Here is a 13,567-nt window from a genome sequence, read left to right as displayed (position 1 = left end):
GACATTTGATTACATCAACAACTTGCAAATATTAGGCTAAAAAATAATAAAAACGATTACATTAAATGAAGTCAGAATTCATAGACAACTATGATTATTTTCAATACTTGAGAGCATAAAAGTGTTGAGAGAAGCATTGTAATGTAAATTTGGCATATTTTTATAGTTGTTGAAAGGCTCCATTAAAACGCTAAACCTAGATGGACTTTAACAACAACACTAAAAAAAAATTAAAAAAAAAAAAAAAAAAAAAAAAAGATTAATTAGTTGTAATGTAGAACTACTTTTTTTTGAAGTCAAGTGCCACCAACCACCATTAAAATCATAAGGAATGATATCAAATTCATAATAGAAGATCAATGAGAATGAAATTGATATTTTGTTTTAGGGGAATTTTTAACTCTGCTCCAATGTTGAGGCTTTAGAATGCTGCAATATACTTCTATTACATCATGGATAAAAATCCAAAATAAATAGTAATATTATCTATATTATATTGAAAGGTTTGTTTTTTTAAAGACCACAATTAAAGTACTAAACATGAAAATGGAAAGAGAATTAAAAAAGTAAAAAGTAAAAATTAACTGACTAGTATATTTGTAGTTATTATGTGTTCAATAAATTATAGTTTCATCTCAGAATAAAAAGTTAAGAAATTAAACTACATTTATTCCAGAGTACATTTGCAATAAAATATTATAGATATCATAAATGTTTGTTCAGTAGAGATAAATCCTGAAATACAAACCAATACACACATTTTCAAAATGACCTAGTTTTTACACAACGACTATTCTGATTTTTGTGTGGTGTTGTCATGCAACAACAATGAAAACATGATTAAAATTCAATCACTTGTTCATAAAAGTCCCAATTTCATTCACCACAACTACGACAGTAACTATAAAAATTCAAGATCAATTATGTTCAATTTCAACTCAACTCCTGATTGATATGTTTTATCAATTACCACTCCTCTCACTTCGAAACATACAACTAACAAACCAATCAAAGCGTATTTGCAAGCAATGTGGGGTTTTCAGTTACATTCCTTAAGATCTTCACCACTTGTTTTTATACCCGAAGTTTTATATATATATATATATATATATATATGTGTGTGTGTGTGTGTGTTTGGTGGCTGGGCATAGGTGTAACATCAGTAAGAAAGGAACATAGCCCCAGGCTTCATGAATGATCCAACTCAAAAGTGTGTACAGGCCTCGCAATCTTTGTCGAACTACCTCATAAAACACACACACACGCAACTCGAACACCAAAAGCCAAAAGGAATCAACTTTAACTGAGCAATCCTCACAAGAGCTCATACCTTGGAAGTGAGAGCTCCAAACAACAGAAGAGGAGATCACAACATATACACAATAACAAACAAACAAACAAACCAACCAACCAACCAACCAACACACATTCATAGTCACAGAAACAAACAATGTTGGTGAGAAGGCAACCGTGCAAGGAGACAGAAAAACAAAGGGGCAAGTCGACGGAAAGTTCAATGGCACCAGTTCGGCATGAGCAAACATCACATCGACGACAATTCAAACTCAGACACGGCAACTGTGGACTTGGCCCCCACATGGCAGTGTTTGTGCACTTGCGCACCCCTGAACATGGGCCCCGAGTCTCACAGACACTGACTGCAACCAGGATAGCTACTACTCCGGGTCGATCACATAAAACCAGGACAATTGGGGTGCACCCAGTCAGTCGCCCATTCAGCTCCTGCAATCCGTGCTTACTCACTCACACACTCACTCATGCTTTGCTGCATTCAGTGTGCTTATCGTGATAACTTTGAAGGAACCATTATCGTGATTACGCATGCTCGTGATTATTGTGATTACTCATGCTCCGCTTTGAAGGAACCAGCAAGTTTGGAGGGAGCTCAGTGCTTGCTTGCTTGCTGCTGTTAGCAAACGTGAGGCTAGACTGGTGGAATGTTGCGTCCAAGGTCACGTCTGCTCCGCAGGCTTTTTGCGCGAGCTCTGTGAATGAATCGGGGAATGAAGCCACAGATGCCGGGTGGTCCCTGTGTCACACTTGTTTCCTGGTCTGTACTTAGGTCCATGACCTGGGTCCGAATGTTTCGATTAAATCGGTAGCGATTTGGCGGTGGTCTGAACCATGTGTGCGGTGGTTTCGTTCTGGAGCTCACGTAACTTGCGACATGGTGGTCATGTTGGCAGGCTCTGAGCTGCTGCAAGTGGAGGGATGGATTTGACATGGTGTTCTCATATGTGTGTGTTGTTGCAGATAGGATTGAGAACGTTCTAGTATCTCGAGGAGTGAGTGGAGTGGCTGCGCGCTGAAAGATTCAAGGACCCGGAACCGCGAAGTCAACCAGCCATGCTGACCAACCGGGTTTCGATTTACTTCGTGTTTTTCCTTGCAATTGGTGCTGGTGTATCCCGCGGAGACATTAACCTCTGCCGTTGTGTGGATTCCAAATCCGCCTGCTGGCCATCTCCTGAAGATTGGGATGCATTCAACGTGACCGTCTGCGGTCGCTTGATTCTTCCCAAACCAACGGGTAATTCGCCCCACCATCACTAGAACCCTTTCACCAGGCATTCGTCGCGATTACGAGGTTGCAGAGTGTGAATCTTTGAAGTTTGATAGCTCTCGGGCTTGCAGATTCTAATGTTGCATTTTCCAGCACAACTAACGAACATCATGTACACTTACTTTTCTTGTGAATTCAAACGTTTTCACTGAAATGGTTTTTGAAAGCTTTGGAATTCGTTGCTCGAGATACTTTCCTGATGCTAATGTCACGCTTCAGCGATTCACATGCGCTTGAATTCATGCCAGGGAGCCCCTGTCACGGTCCACATCGAAGCGCGACCCTATGTCAACACATTCGAAACAATTGGTTTGATGCCTACTTGCGAGCAGACAACGCTGGAAGCATGCAGAGCGAGAATTGGGAGGACGATGGCCAGAAATCCTGCTCCATGTACGCACCCGAAAGCAGCGTCTGTCACCAAGGCCGAGTCCCGCTATACGGAGTACAAGTCGCAACAACACGCGACGTTCAAAGCGCTGTCAAATTTGCTGCGCGGCACAAACTTCGCGTCGTTGTCAAGACCAGCGGCCATGACTTCCTGGGCCGGAGCTCAGCAGCTGGGTCCTTTCTGATATGGATGCACAAGTGGAAGAACATCACCATCGATGAATCATTTGTGTCGTGTGGGGGCGAGCGTGGCAATCCGGTTGTAAAAGTAGATGGGGGAGTTGCGTGGGGGGAAGTGTATGATGCACTGAAGGGCACGGGGTGGATTGTGTTGGGAGGAATGTCACTTACTGTCAGTGCTACAGGTGGTTTCATTCAGGGTGGTGGTCACGGCGCCCTGGGCCCTTCCTTTGGGCTAGGCGCTGACAATGTACTGCAGATGGAGGTGGTGACAGCTGATGGCGAGTTCCGTGTCGTAAATGCGTGCCACGATCCGGAGCTCTTCTTTTCCTTGCGCGGAGGTGGAGGTGGGACGTTTGGAGTGGTGGTTTCGGTCACGTACAAGCTCCACAAGAATCCGAGCAACATTGTAGGGGCGTTTCTGCTGCTTTCACCATCGAATGGAACCTCGTGGAGCGTTGAAACCCAGGAGGAGATCTTGACAGTTTGGTCACGAGGGACGGTTTCACTGGACGCCGCGCTGTGGGCCGGATACTGGGGTTTTAGTTCAGTGCAATTCGTTGGCGAATTGGTAGTTCCTGCCACGCTGGCGGCTGCTAATGCAACCCTCACCCCAATTGTGCGAGCTTTGACACAAATAGAGAATGTGACGGCGACCTATTATGTAATGCGCAACCATTCCACGTTCCAGGATTGGCATGCTGCAGACTACGAGGTTATCTATCCCGGCACGCTCACAGACTATACAGGGCATCGGGTCCTGCTTGGATCCCGCATCATTCCCTTCTCGGCACTGAAACATCCTCGTCGCCTGGCCAAGAGCATCGTGGCAGCCATGGCACTCGGTGGTAATGGTGCAGTGTTGGGGCACATGGTAATTGGACCAGGAGTTCGCGCGGCAGATCCTCACAGACAGACATCCGTTACTACTGCTTGGCGAGAGGGAATCTGGCACTTGGCCTCTTGGTCCACTTGGGAGTGGAATGCAACAGAGGTGACAAAACTAGCAGCGCGCAACAACATGAAGGGTTTTGTTAAGTCTTTGCATTCTGCATTCCCTAACGCAGGGGCTTATTTGAATGAAGCCAGTATCGATGAACCGCAGTGGCAACGCTCCTTCTGGGGGTATTCCAACTACCGCAGACTGATGGCCGTCAAGTTGCGCGTCGACCCACTTGGTCTCTTCGTGTGCCGGAAATGTGTAGGTAGCGAGTTGTGGAAGGAGGATGGCAACTGCAATCGACATTACTGAATTACACATTCCCGAAAATTGCCTCGCATTCCAAGAGATCATGTGCCGTTCAGATTAAACCCAAGCAATATAAGAAACAAAAAACAAACTAGAGTGCAAAAAGCCGCTAAATCTCAAAGTTGTTGGCATGCCGACCCTATCCTTTGAATTACAAATTTCTGAATCACACATAAAAACTTCAGAGGTAAGATTTTCAAGTACTTCGAAAAGCACTGCAAACAACATAAAAATGGCTAACGTAACTCTGCTTGAACCTTTTAGTAAATCGTGGCAACAATTTCTGTCGCCGTTGCTGCGCAAAGAAGTCTAAGCAAATTGCATCGAAACTTCACGCGCACCTTCATCGCAAGTCCAACATATTCCCAACCTCAGCAGGTTTCCACTGCTATTCTCCTGTTTTAGGGCTAGGTCCCACAGTCCCTTGTCAGAACATGTTCTGGCGTCTGGGTTTTATTGGACAAGTCTTCTCAGTGAAGCTCCTTCAAATCAGCTGCACCAGAGTTTAAAATAATATAAATGTGGATATAAGAGCTATACTCCATGCCTTGAACTAACATTTCAAGTACATCTCGTCAAAACATTTTGTGAGGGATTTGCACTTGTCGACGTAGATAGCTTCAGTTAGATCCATCGTCAAGTCAATAGTCATTCCCTTCCAATGGCAACCAATGCACGAGCTGAGTGGAAACCGGAACAGCAATCAAGCACCGTGTCGGTGTACATGGTGAGTGGTGCTGCCCATAAGGCGATCGACTTCATGACCAACGTGTTCAATGCGCAGGTGGTTTGCAAGATGATGAGTGATGACAACACATCCGTCAGGCATGCGTCCCTTCGCATCGACGACACAACAGTGATGATCTCTGATGGGTGCAAGGATTACCCACCGTTTCCAGTGTGGATGCACATTTACGTGGAGGATGTCGACAAAACGTACGAGCTGGCGTTGAGCAAAGGGGCCGAATCGGTACATGGGCCCAGGGACGAGTTCTATGGAGATCGCGTCAGCACTGTCAAGGACCCTGCAGGCAACACTTGGTGGATTGCAACCCACAAGTTTACTCCCAAATGCCTTCCCAGCGGCAATAAAGAATGCAAAGTCGACGCTACGGTCTAAAGCAGCCAACTACAATGTTCGCAATCAGCGAAGCGATTTGCACAACCTCTGGAGTATTACTGTCGGTACAATTTAGAGCTAGAAGTTTCGATCTCTTGCCACGGTTCGATCGTTTTTTGCAGTTTTTTTGTGTGGCATGTGAGACACTACTACCACTCGTTGCTATTGTAGTAAAGAATATGTTGTGATCCCAATGTTAAATTATACAATCTTGTATCTAACTGCTCAGAACGAATTCTAAGTACTTTCTGGAGTGAGGTCTTTATACCCATGCTTGAGATAACTTCATCCTTGACGTCCAAACTGTTGGGATTCAAATTTGAGCTCAAGAAAATTGCAGCTTAAAGAGTAAGACCGACCAAGTTGAGGCTGGGATTTCACCGTTTTAGTGTTTTGGAGTCGCATGAGAGGAACGTGATCTCTTCATTCAGGCATTTCATGATAATAATCTTCCAATCAGTTTGTCTCAATTTAGTGAACTGGCAATTGTCCATTTTCTGTAGCGAGATCACATTCTCAGTTGTGCGCCTGCAGTGCAATACGTGTTTTGAAGTACAATTGGTCTAATTTACGCCAAAGCTGTGTTATATACGTTACACTGGTAATCTTAACCAGTGGCAAAAGGCTTCTGCATACGGACCCACTGAGCAAGAAAAATGTATAGATCAGCTGATCTAACTATTCAAATCCAATGTTTTGGAGGAAAGATAAACACTATTTTTCAAGTAAGGACTTTCATTGAAAGAACAACCGGCAGATTATGCTAAGTACACAATTCTCGCTAGTTTAATCTCTATTCGGCGCATTCAAAGAAAAATTACCAGGACGAGTGAATGCAGGAAAAATTATGAGAAGCAAAAAAATTTCGCTAGTTGGACCCATATTCGAAGTATTCAAGACCAATTACTGATAAGCACATATGTAAGGCAACTTCTTTCACTTATCTCATTGATATACATTCCTATCAACCTGGCGCTGACAATCAAGTTGACTCTTCTTAATTAACATCCAATATGAAAAATCCAGTGGCATAAGACGAAGGTTGAACACGCAAACCCGAATGCAATCAACATAACATCAAAGCAACGTGACAAAAGAAGAGATGTAAAAATTGATGCCAATTTACTAGCAACATGAACGAGGACAAACATCCGCATCATCTCGGTTCAAGTGAATCTGCAAAATTGCAAGCTTATCTCACATCCTTCACCATGCACAACTCGACCTGTTCACTGCAAACAAGCAAATGTGGAAAGACTTCAAACAGCACTACGCTTTCTCAAAACCACTTGATCCAAGACCACGTTTCAAAGTTGACAAGTTACAACTCGAAAAAGCACAACTGTTCAAAGATGACACATTCAAGACAAGGACTCTGCACACAAATGATGTCATGCACATTCAATCAATCCAAAATCACATGCAACACAAGAAAACAAGCTGTAGAGTCCAACAGAGCAAGAATGTGTATGTACAACATGCATCGCTGCTTCAGCTTTGCGCCATTTTCATTTCTCTATATTTCTCTTCTTTGCACACATCATCTGGTAGTACCTCCATCGTCACTGCCGTCTCTCGTGTATGCTACACCTTCAACCTTCTCTTGCCGCCAAAAAAGAATCTATCGTGACCACCCCATATATTCACACCTCCCTCTCTCTGTACACCGCCACCTCCACCTCCACGCGCACCCTCCCTCCCTCTCCTCACCCCCTTCCCTTCCCTTCCTCTTCCTCTACGACGGCGGTGCGCACGTCCGCGTCACCGGGTCCCATAACGCCGGCAGCAAATACTTCCTCTCCCCCACTCCCCTCACGTTGTAGCTCGCCCCCGACACCGCATCCTCTTGCAGCTTCCCAGGGTACCCTGGATACGCCCCCTCCCCGTAGATCCCCGCGCACGCCGTCCCTGCCTCCAGAGCCGCGCCCACATCGCCCTGGTACCACCCGTTCATGTAAGGATCCGTCGCCGCGCCTGCCAGCACGCTCCCGATGTTCATGATCATCCCATCCGCGCCCACGTCCCCGTTCGGAGCCACCACAGGCACGAACTCCGCGGGGCCGTACTCCGCACCCGCCAACGGCCATGCGCACATTCCCGGGCACTGCTTCCCCGCATCGCCCACCCACGCGTACGCCACCTGTTGCCCTCCCGTCGCAGCCGACGGAGCCAAAAACGAATGCGACCCGCACGAATTCATGCACATCCCCTCCACCATCACGTCCTCCGCCGTCAGCACCACAACCACCCCCCTCGGATCCGCCGGAAACCACCCCAGCGACTCCACCACCAACAGCTCCAAGTCCCACCGGCTCAGCCTCCGCCCCAGCCTGCACTCCCCAAAGTCCACCTCGCCGCGCAGCTCCACGCTCCCCGCCACTCCCCTCCTCGCATTATCCTTGTACGCCGCCGTCGTCTTCCACCACCTGCTCACGCTCGCGTCCCCCTCCGCCGACTCTCCAAACGACGCAAAGAAATCCACAATTGCCGATCGCGCCACGCTGCTGAACCTCCCGTACCACACAATGTACACATTCATGCTCGACGACTCGGACAGTAACGCCCCGCCGTGGTAGGCAAGGTCAAACACGGCTCTCACCGCCCCTGCTGCACCATCCTCTTCGCCGCCACCTCGTGCATCCACCACGGACAACGTCGGGTGATCATCATCACCAGCACTCCGCCCCACGCGTCCGCCGCCTTGATTGTCAAGAATCGAGAACATGGGATTTCTTGCAGCCACAACGCCGCACGCGAACACCATCCATACCACCAAAACTAGCAAGCTCCAGCTCGCCATTTTTTAATGTGGCACAATTGAACACAATGGTTGCAAGAAATGTAAGGTAAGTTCTGAGCTCGGTTTCTCAAATTCCTGGAAGGAAGTCTTGCATGCACTTTTCTTCTCACGTTGAAACAGAGATGCTCTTGAAAATCTTGTTCGCCAGGTGACGTTGTCACTGTTGTGAGAAAAAACTTGAACCCACCTTACTCGATAAACATTCATCGAGACGCAACCATGGGTAAACAGACACCAAGAACACTACAATTAACACGGACTTCTACGGGTTTGAAACAGCTCCCCTTAGACTCCTTCCTTCAGTGAAATGGACGATGTGATGTGTGCCTCTGCAGAAGAAACGTCCTATACGGAGCACGAATCTCAACCCAATCAAGCCTACCGCAAAATCTCTGTCAACTTCAAGCAAGGAAATTAATTCAGGGACTGCTAAGGTACTTCATGAGAGTCGCAGTGACCCACAACGAGACTCATCACACCCACTGAGGCCACAGAAAGATAGCTTTTGCTGCAAGGCTTGTTGTGTGTCTGGCTTTCCAAAGTGAACTGGGTACGTTATAAAGGGGTGGAGACGCGAGTTGAACTGTGCGGAGGATGGCGCTGGCTGCTTGATGTGGATGATGAATGTTGAACTAAATTAAAACGAAACATTACGACATCGGTCTCCATGTCTCCAAATAAATGCCATTTTTCGGTGGCTTAGGAGAGTGGACTTTCGCGATCCGGGGGCAAGCAGACCATTTTTCAGAATTGGGGGATGAGATGACACTCTGACACTCTGACACTCAGTCCTTCAAAGGTTTTATTTTAAGGCCTGGTTCTCACTGTCCGGTTATTACCACGCTGCGAAACGGTGGTGAATGTCTGCTTCGGAAGTAAACCATCATCCACGATCGTTCATCGTCACATCATCCTTTCAACGAAATTCAACGAAGCGGAGTACCAGTGCCATGAATTAGTGCACATGAGAGCATGAAGATGCTTATGGTCCTCACCAGCAGTGCGATTCAGCAGCTTTTGGAAGCCATTGCTCTTGCTGATCAGAATTTGCTTTCATAACTCTTGGGTGGGATTGACATTTGTCACGCTAACCGAAAGCGTCGCATGTTGGTAATGTTCTTACTGTCGACGGCACCCCAACGCCGAAGCTCTTGTGTGTGAGCGAAATGCAGACAAGACTACTTGCAAGGTACTGTTTTCTCCTGATTGAGACCAGGCAGCCACGTCTCCACGTGGCTGCGGAATCGAAAGGCCATCATATTAGCATCCACTCTTGCTGGAATTGAGTAGTTGACGACCGTGGCAGGCATGCAGTGAAAGGCATCCTGATTTATTCTGATAAGGTTCGGCGGAAAATGTTGTCTACAGCGCCGGTAATTCGGCTACCGTACCCTGCTGAGTCGAGGCCGTCAGACACGAGAATGAATTCTCACATTCTTGTACATCACGAACCCCCACACTAGTCTGCTTCTTCTGAGGGGATTAATTGAAAAGTCAAACATATCATTAGGAAGGATTGCTGTCACTGGTACCGGAGGCTGATCTAAAGCAACAGTTGATAGATCGTCTGCAAATACAGCCAAGGCACCGTTATTGCGCCTCCTCCTCACCAGCTTCCATTGTCAAAGATTTGACGTCTTTTCAGTCAAGTATCGAGTGGCCATGCTGCAGCACTTGAGATTGCCCGGAAGAATGCGACTGGTTGGAGGCACTGCAAGCCCAAAGCTCATGATTTCTGACAAAACAGAAAAGCGAGATGACTGGTAGACGAACAGTAAAAATATAATAGTTTCGTCGTCGAAATAAGCGCGGCGGGGGACAGACAACGAGACAAATTTCATGGGTATCTCGGCATATCTGCATTCAGCGAGCATGATCATGCGATGAATTCACGCAGTGAAGTGTCAACAATTGGTTATCGAAGTGCATAACTCGCCTCATGTCGCTTCTTTCAAAGGCTTCAGACAAATATAAGGTCACGCGTGTCGAGCACCGCGTGCGAGTTAGAGTTCGTCCAATAAGCCTGATGATCGAGGATTTTGGGGCACAAAATTAAGGCACAAATTTTGTAAACCTAACAGAGGACAAAATTCTCAGACGAGTCACCACCAGCACTGTGTCTCATCAGGAGATACAACTTCTTTGCAGATAATGCCACATACATTCAGCAAATAATAGCCAACAACATATTTAGTGCACACCATCGTCTTCCCACACCTCACCAGCAGCTCCTCCTAAATTAGGGTTGGGAGGCGCAGCGAGCAAATGGGATGTGCGCCCAAGTGGCGGCTACATTCCACTTATCGTGAAGAATAACAATAGCGGTAGATTCAGTTGCCGGACGTGTAATAACTTTTCCAACCAGGGGGAAAGATTCAGTGAATAGAAATCCGAGCTCGGCGCGCAGGGTGAATTAAGCAACTTGACGACGGTCAAGCGACCCACTACGAACGAACGCGCGCCTTCATCCCCCACATATCGATCGATAACCGCAACAACCATAACACGTCGAATCAACACGCTTGTGCATGAACACGACACCGAAGTAGCCAGGCAGCCAACCAGCCAGCCGCCTGCACAATAATTTGGCCGTGGAGATGCCGATTCCTCACAGGACAAGTGCGTGCTGGATAAAGTGGGTATGGAAGATCCTTCGCTGCGCTCTCAGGAATAGCAATCATAATGAAACCCAACAAGGGGGTTGCTAATATGGGCGAGATTCTTCATGCATCATTCGGGGAAATAATAGGGTGCAAGGCTGGCAGGAGTATTCTTCTTCCCCGATGCGAGACGGTGGGATTCAGTCGGATTTTGGCAAATCATGACTGAGCCCTCTCGCAGCATTTGCTCTTTACAACTACTCATCTTCATTGCGATGGAGAAGGCATCCCCCAGTAGACTACCGAGCTCGGATATGGCGACGTTGCTGATCAACGTCGTCAATTCTCTCCAAAAACAGAGTCTCCGCTCTTTCGACTACAAAACGGCCCTCTTGACCAGCGTCACTTTTTTCGCCGTTTTGGATGAATGAATGATTTTCATCTCCCATTATTACATCCTTTTGCATCGCATGGATGAAAACTTAGCCTGATAGTAATTGGTGTGGGTGTGTGAGTGAGCGTAAGGGTGTTTTAACTGATTAATGATCATTTTTATTTTATGTTATTTTATTTTATTTTTTCCGCTAAGTGAGCTGAATGAAATGATGGGTTATAATAATCTATGGGTGAATGGAATGTTAGCTCTATAGAAAGATGGTTTGCAAAAGTGGTGTTTGGTGATTAGGATTTTATATCAAAAACTGGGAAATCTAGTTAGAAAAGTATTATGCGATCGTGAATGCATATTTATGGAATATATGTTTTCATTGTAGTGGAGAGGCTTTAATTGGAATATTGCGAAATCCAGTGAAAATCACTGCCGTGAGTCAGGTTTTGTCATTTTCCTTAGTTGTCTACTTTTTTCTATTGCATGATTTATTTTGGATTTTAAAGTTTTTCTGAGTTAGTTACTCAAAAAGTGATAAATGTTCAAATCTTACACAGATTAGACATGTTACCTCATAACTTTCATGCTATTCTTTAAGTATTATTTGATTATTTATCAATATTTCGTATTAATTATGATTGGTTATATTTTGATGAATTGAAACTTAGCGCAGTCAAAGATTAGTAGTATCTCCTCTGATCATATCATACTTTGTATAAACCCATGTTCTTATTGAATTGATTCTTAATTGAAAATCAAAAAGTAAACCTAATAACGGAAGTTATTCCATATATATAATAATGATTGAGTTGAGTGTATGTTAATTCTTTTGGAGTTTTAATCCACATGCATCTATAGAGATGTTTTGTTAAATCAATCTATTCTGTTAAATTACTTGATTAGAAGCTTGAATCAACATGTCCATGCAACACAGGGAATGTTTAAAAATAATCTCAAGCCATGTACCAGATAAAAATAAATACATTAGATAGAAAAATACTCAAGTTTTGTGTTTTATCCTATTATCTCAAAATCTAAAAACTCGTTGTTCAATTTCTAATTTTCTTTTGAATCATTTGGTACACAAAACTTCAGGTGCAAGCATTACAACATGATTTGTATTACTTTCTTCTTCAAAAGGTCTAACCAAAGTAAATCAAAAAGGTTACAAAAGAGAGCAGAAAGGTTCCAAAATGTAGCAAGGTTACCACCCATGGTTTATTGTATTATCTTTCCACAAACTTCCACAACAAGTTGATTAATTGTTTTTGGAAGTTTAGCAACTTATCATTTATTTATAAATTTGATTTATATTATTTTTTTATTGAAAATAAAAACACATTATTATTAAGAGAAGCAGATGCATTTTCACACATTTTAACATTGAATAGAAATTTTGTAGCTTTCCATAAATATCAATTAGTTGAGATGTAAGCATTATTATTTTATGAAAAAGGAAAAGAAATATTGTATTGAAATGTAGAAACATAAAATATTTGCATACATGTACACATCTAGTATACAAAATATGTTGTTAACAAAGATATATGGACTATCAGTCATGTGAATGCACCATAAAACCGCATTCTTAAAATAGTCTTGAGTTAAATCACTTTTTAATAAATTGAAAGCATCTAAAATTTTGATGTAATTAACAATCATCATTTAATCTATATTAAATAACTTAATTGATGTCTTTAAGTAATGATATCTGTAAAAGATCATTAACTTACTAATAAAGTTATGATTAATTTATAACTTATAGTTATAATTTTACAATAGTTGATGTCTTTATGCATCAATTATATATGCTTATATATATACTAGCAATGTGGCCATTACTTTTGCATTGGAAAAAAAATATACATAAATATTTCATTGGCTTACAGTTATGGAAAATGTTAGAGTTTGAATATTTCACTACAAACAAAATTTGAAACATATTTAAAGAATTCAATGTTGTTAGAAAATAGTATGATATTATGTTTGGATTCAATACACAACAATGCAATATATAATTGCCCATGAGAGAATACATATTTTGGCATACAAAATCCTAAAACATAGATTGTTTCACCTTGAGATTTGTTGATTGTCATGAAACAAGTGAGTTTAATTGAGAATAGAGCTTGCCATGGCTAGCCATAGTGCGCATGCTATAATTGAGAGCAACATCTTGAGAGCAACATCTACAACAACATAGGGACCAAAGCTATTAGAAGGAGCAGAAGAAACAAAAACCCATTTCTAATGAGG

General features: G+C 43.8%; 2 protein-coding genes across 4 annotated transcripts; one reads left to right on the top strand and one right to left on the bottom strand.

Moving 5' to 3' along the window:
- Window positions 1-1,726: 1,726 nt before the first annotated feature.
- Window positions 1,727-5,767, top strand: LOC112278719 (putative FAD-linked oxidoreductase ARB_02478). Of its 3 annotated transcripts, none has more exons than XM_024512381.3 (3): window positions 1,727-2,071; window positions 2,275-2,551; window positions 2,833-5,767. In XM_024512381.3, exons 2-3 carry the CDS (start codon window positions 2,368-2,370, stop codon window positions 4,404-4,406), a joined length of 1,758 nt encoding a protein of 585 aa, XP_024368149.1. In that variant the 5' UTR covers window positions 1,727-2,071; window positions 2,275-2,367; the 3' UTR covers window positions 4,407-5,767. The 3 variants fall into 3 exon arrangements, with proteins under 3 accessions (XP_024368149.1, XP_090101589.1, XP_090101580.1); XM_090245463.1 differs by having other exon boundaries at window positions 1,740-1,939; XM_090245454.1 differs by having other exon boundaries at window positions 1,740-2,551.
- Window positions 5,768-6,991: 1,224 nt separating this feature from the next.
- On the bottom strand, window positions 6,992-10,426 carry LOC112278720 (protein EXORDIUM-like 2). Its single transcript, XM_024512384.3, has one exon. It carries the CDS (start codon window positions 8,321-8,323, stop codon window positions 7,259-7,261), a length of 1,065 nt encoding a protein of 354 aa, XP_024368152.1. The 5' UTR covers window positions 8,324-10,426; the 3' UTR covers window positions 6,992-7,258.
- Between the last annotated feature and the right edge of the window lie 3,141 nt (window positions 10,427-13,567).

This window comes from Physcomitrium patens, chromosome 2, assembly GCF_059467195.1.
Source record: "Physcomitrium patens ecotype Gransden chromosome 2, ASM5946719v1, whole genome shotgun sequence".
Lineage (NCBI taxonomy): Eukaryota > Viridiplantae > Streptophyta > Bryopsida > Funariales > Funariaceae > Physcomitrium > Physcomitrium patens.
This window is presented reverse-complemented; position numbering and strand designations above follow the sequence as displayed.

Coding starts and splice junctions, on each gene's coding strand:
- LOC112278719 (XM_024512381.3), top strand. CDS start 2,368: ATGCTGACCAACCGGGTTTCGATTTACTTCGTGTTTTTCCTTGCAATT. Junction 2,552..2,832: donor GATTCTTCCCAAACCAACGG/GTAATTCGCCCC, acceptor AATTCATGCCAG/GGAGCCCCTGTCACGGTCCA.
- LOC112278720 (XM_024512384.3), bottom strand. CDS start 8,323: ATGGCGAGCTGGAGCTTGCTAGTTTTGGTGGTATGGATGGTGTTCGCG.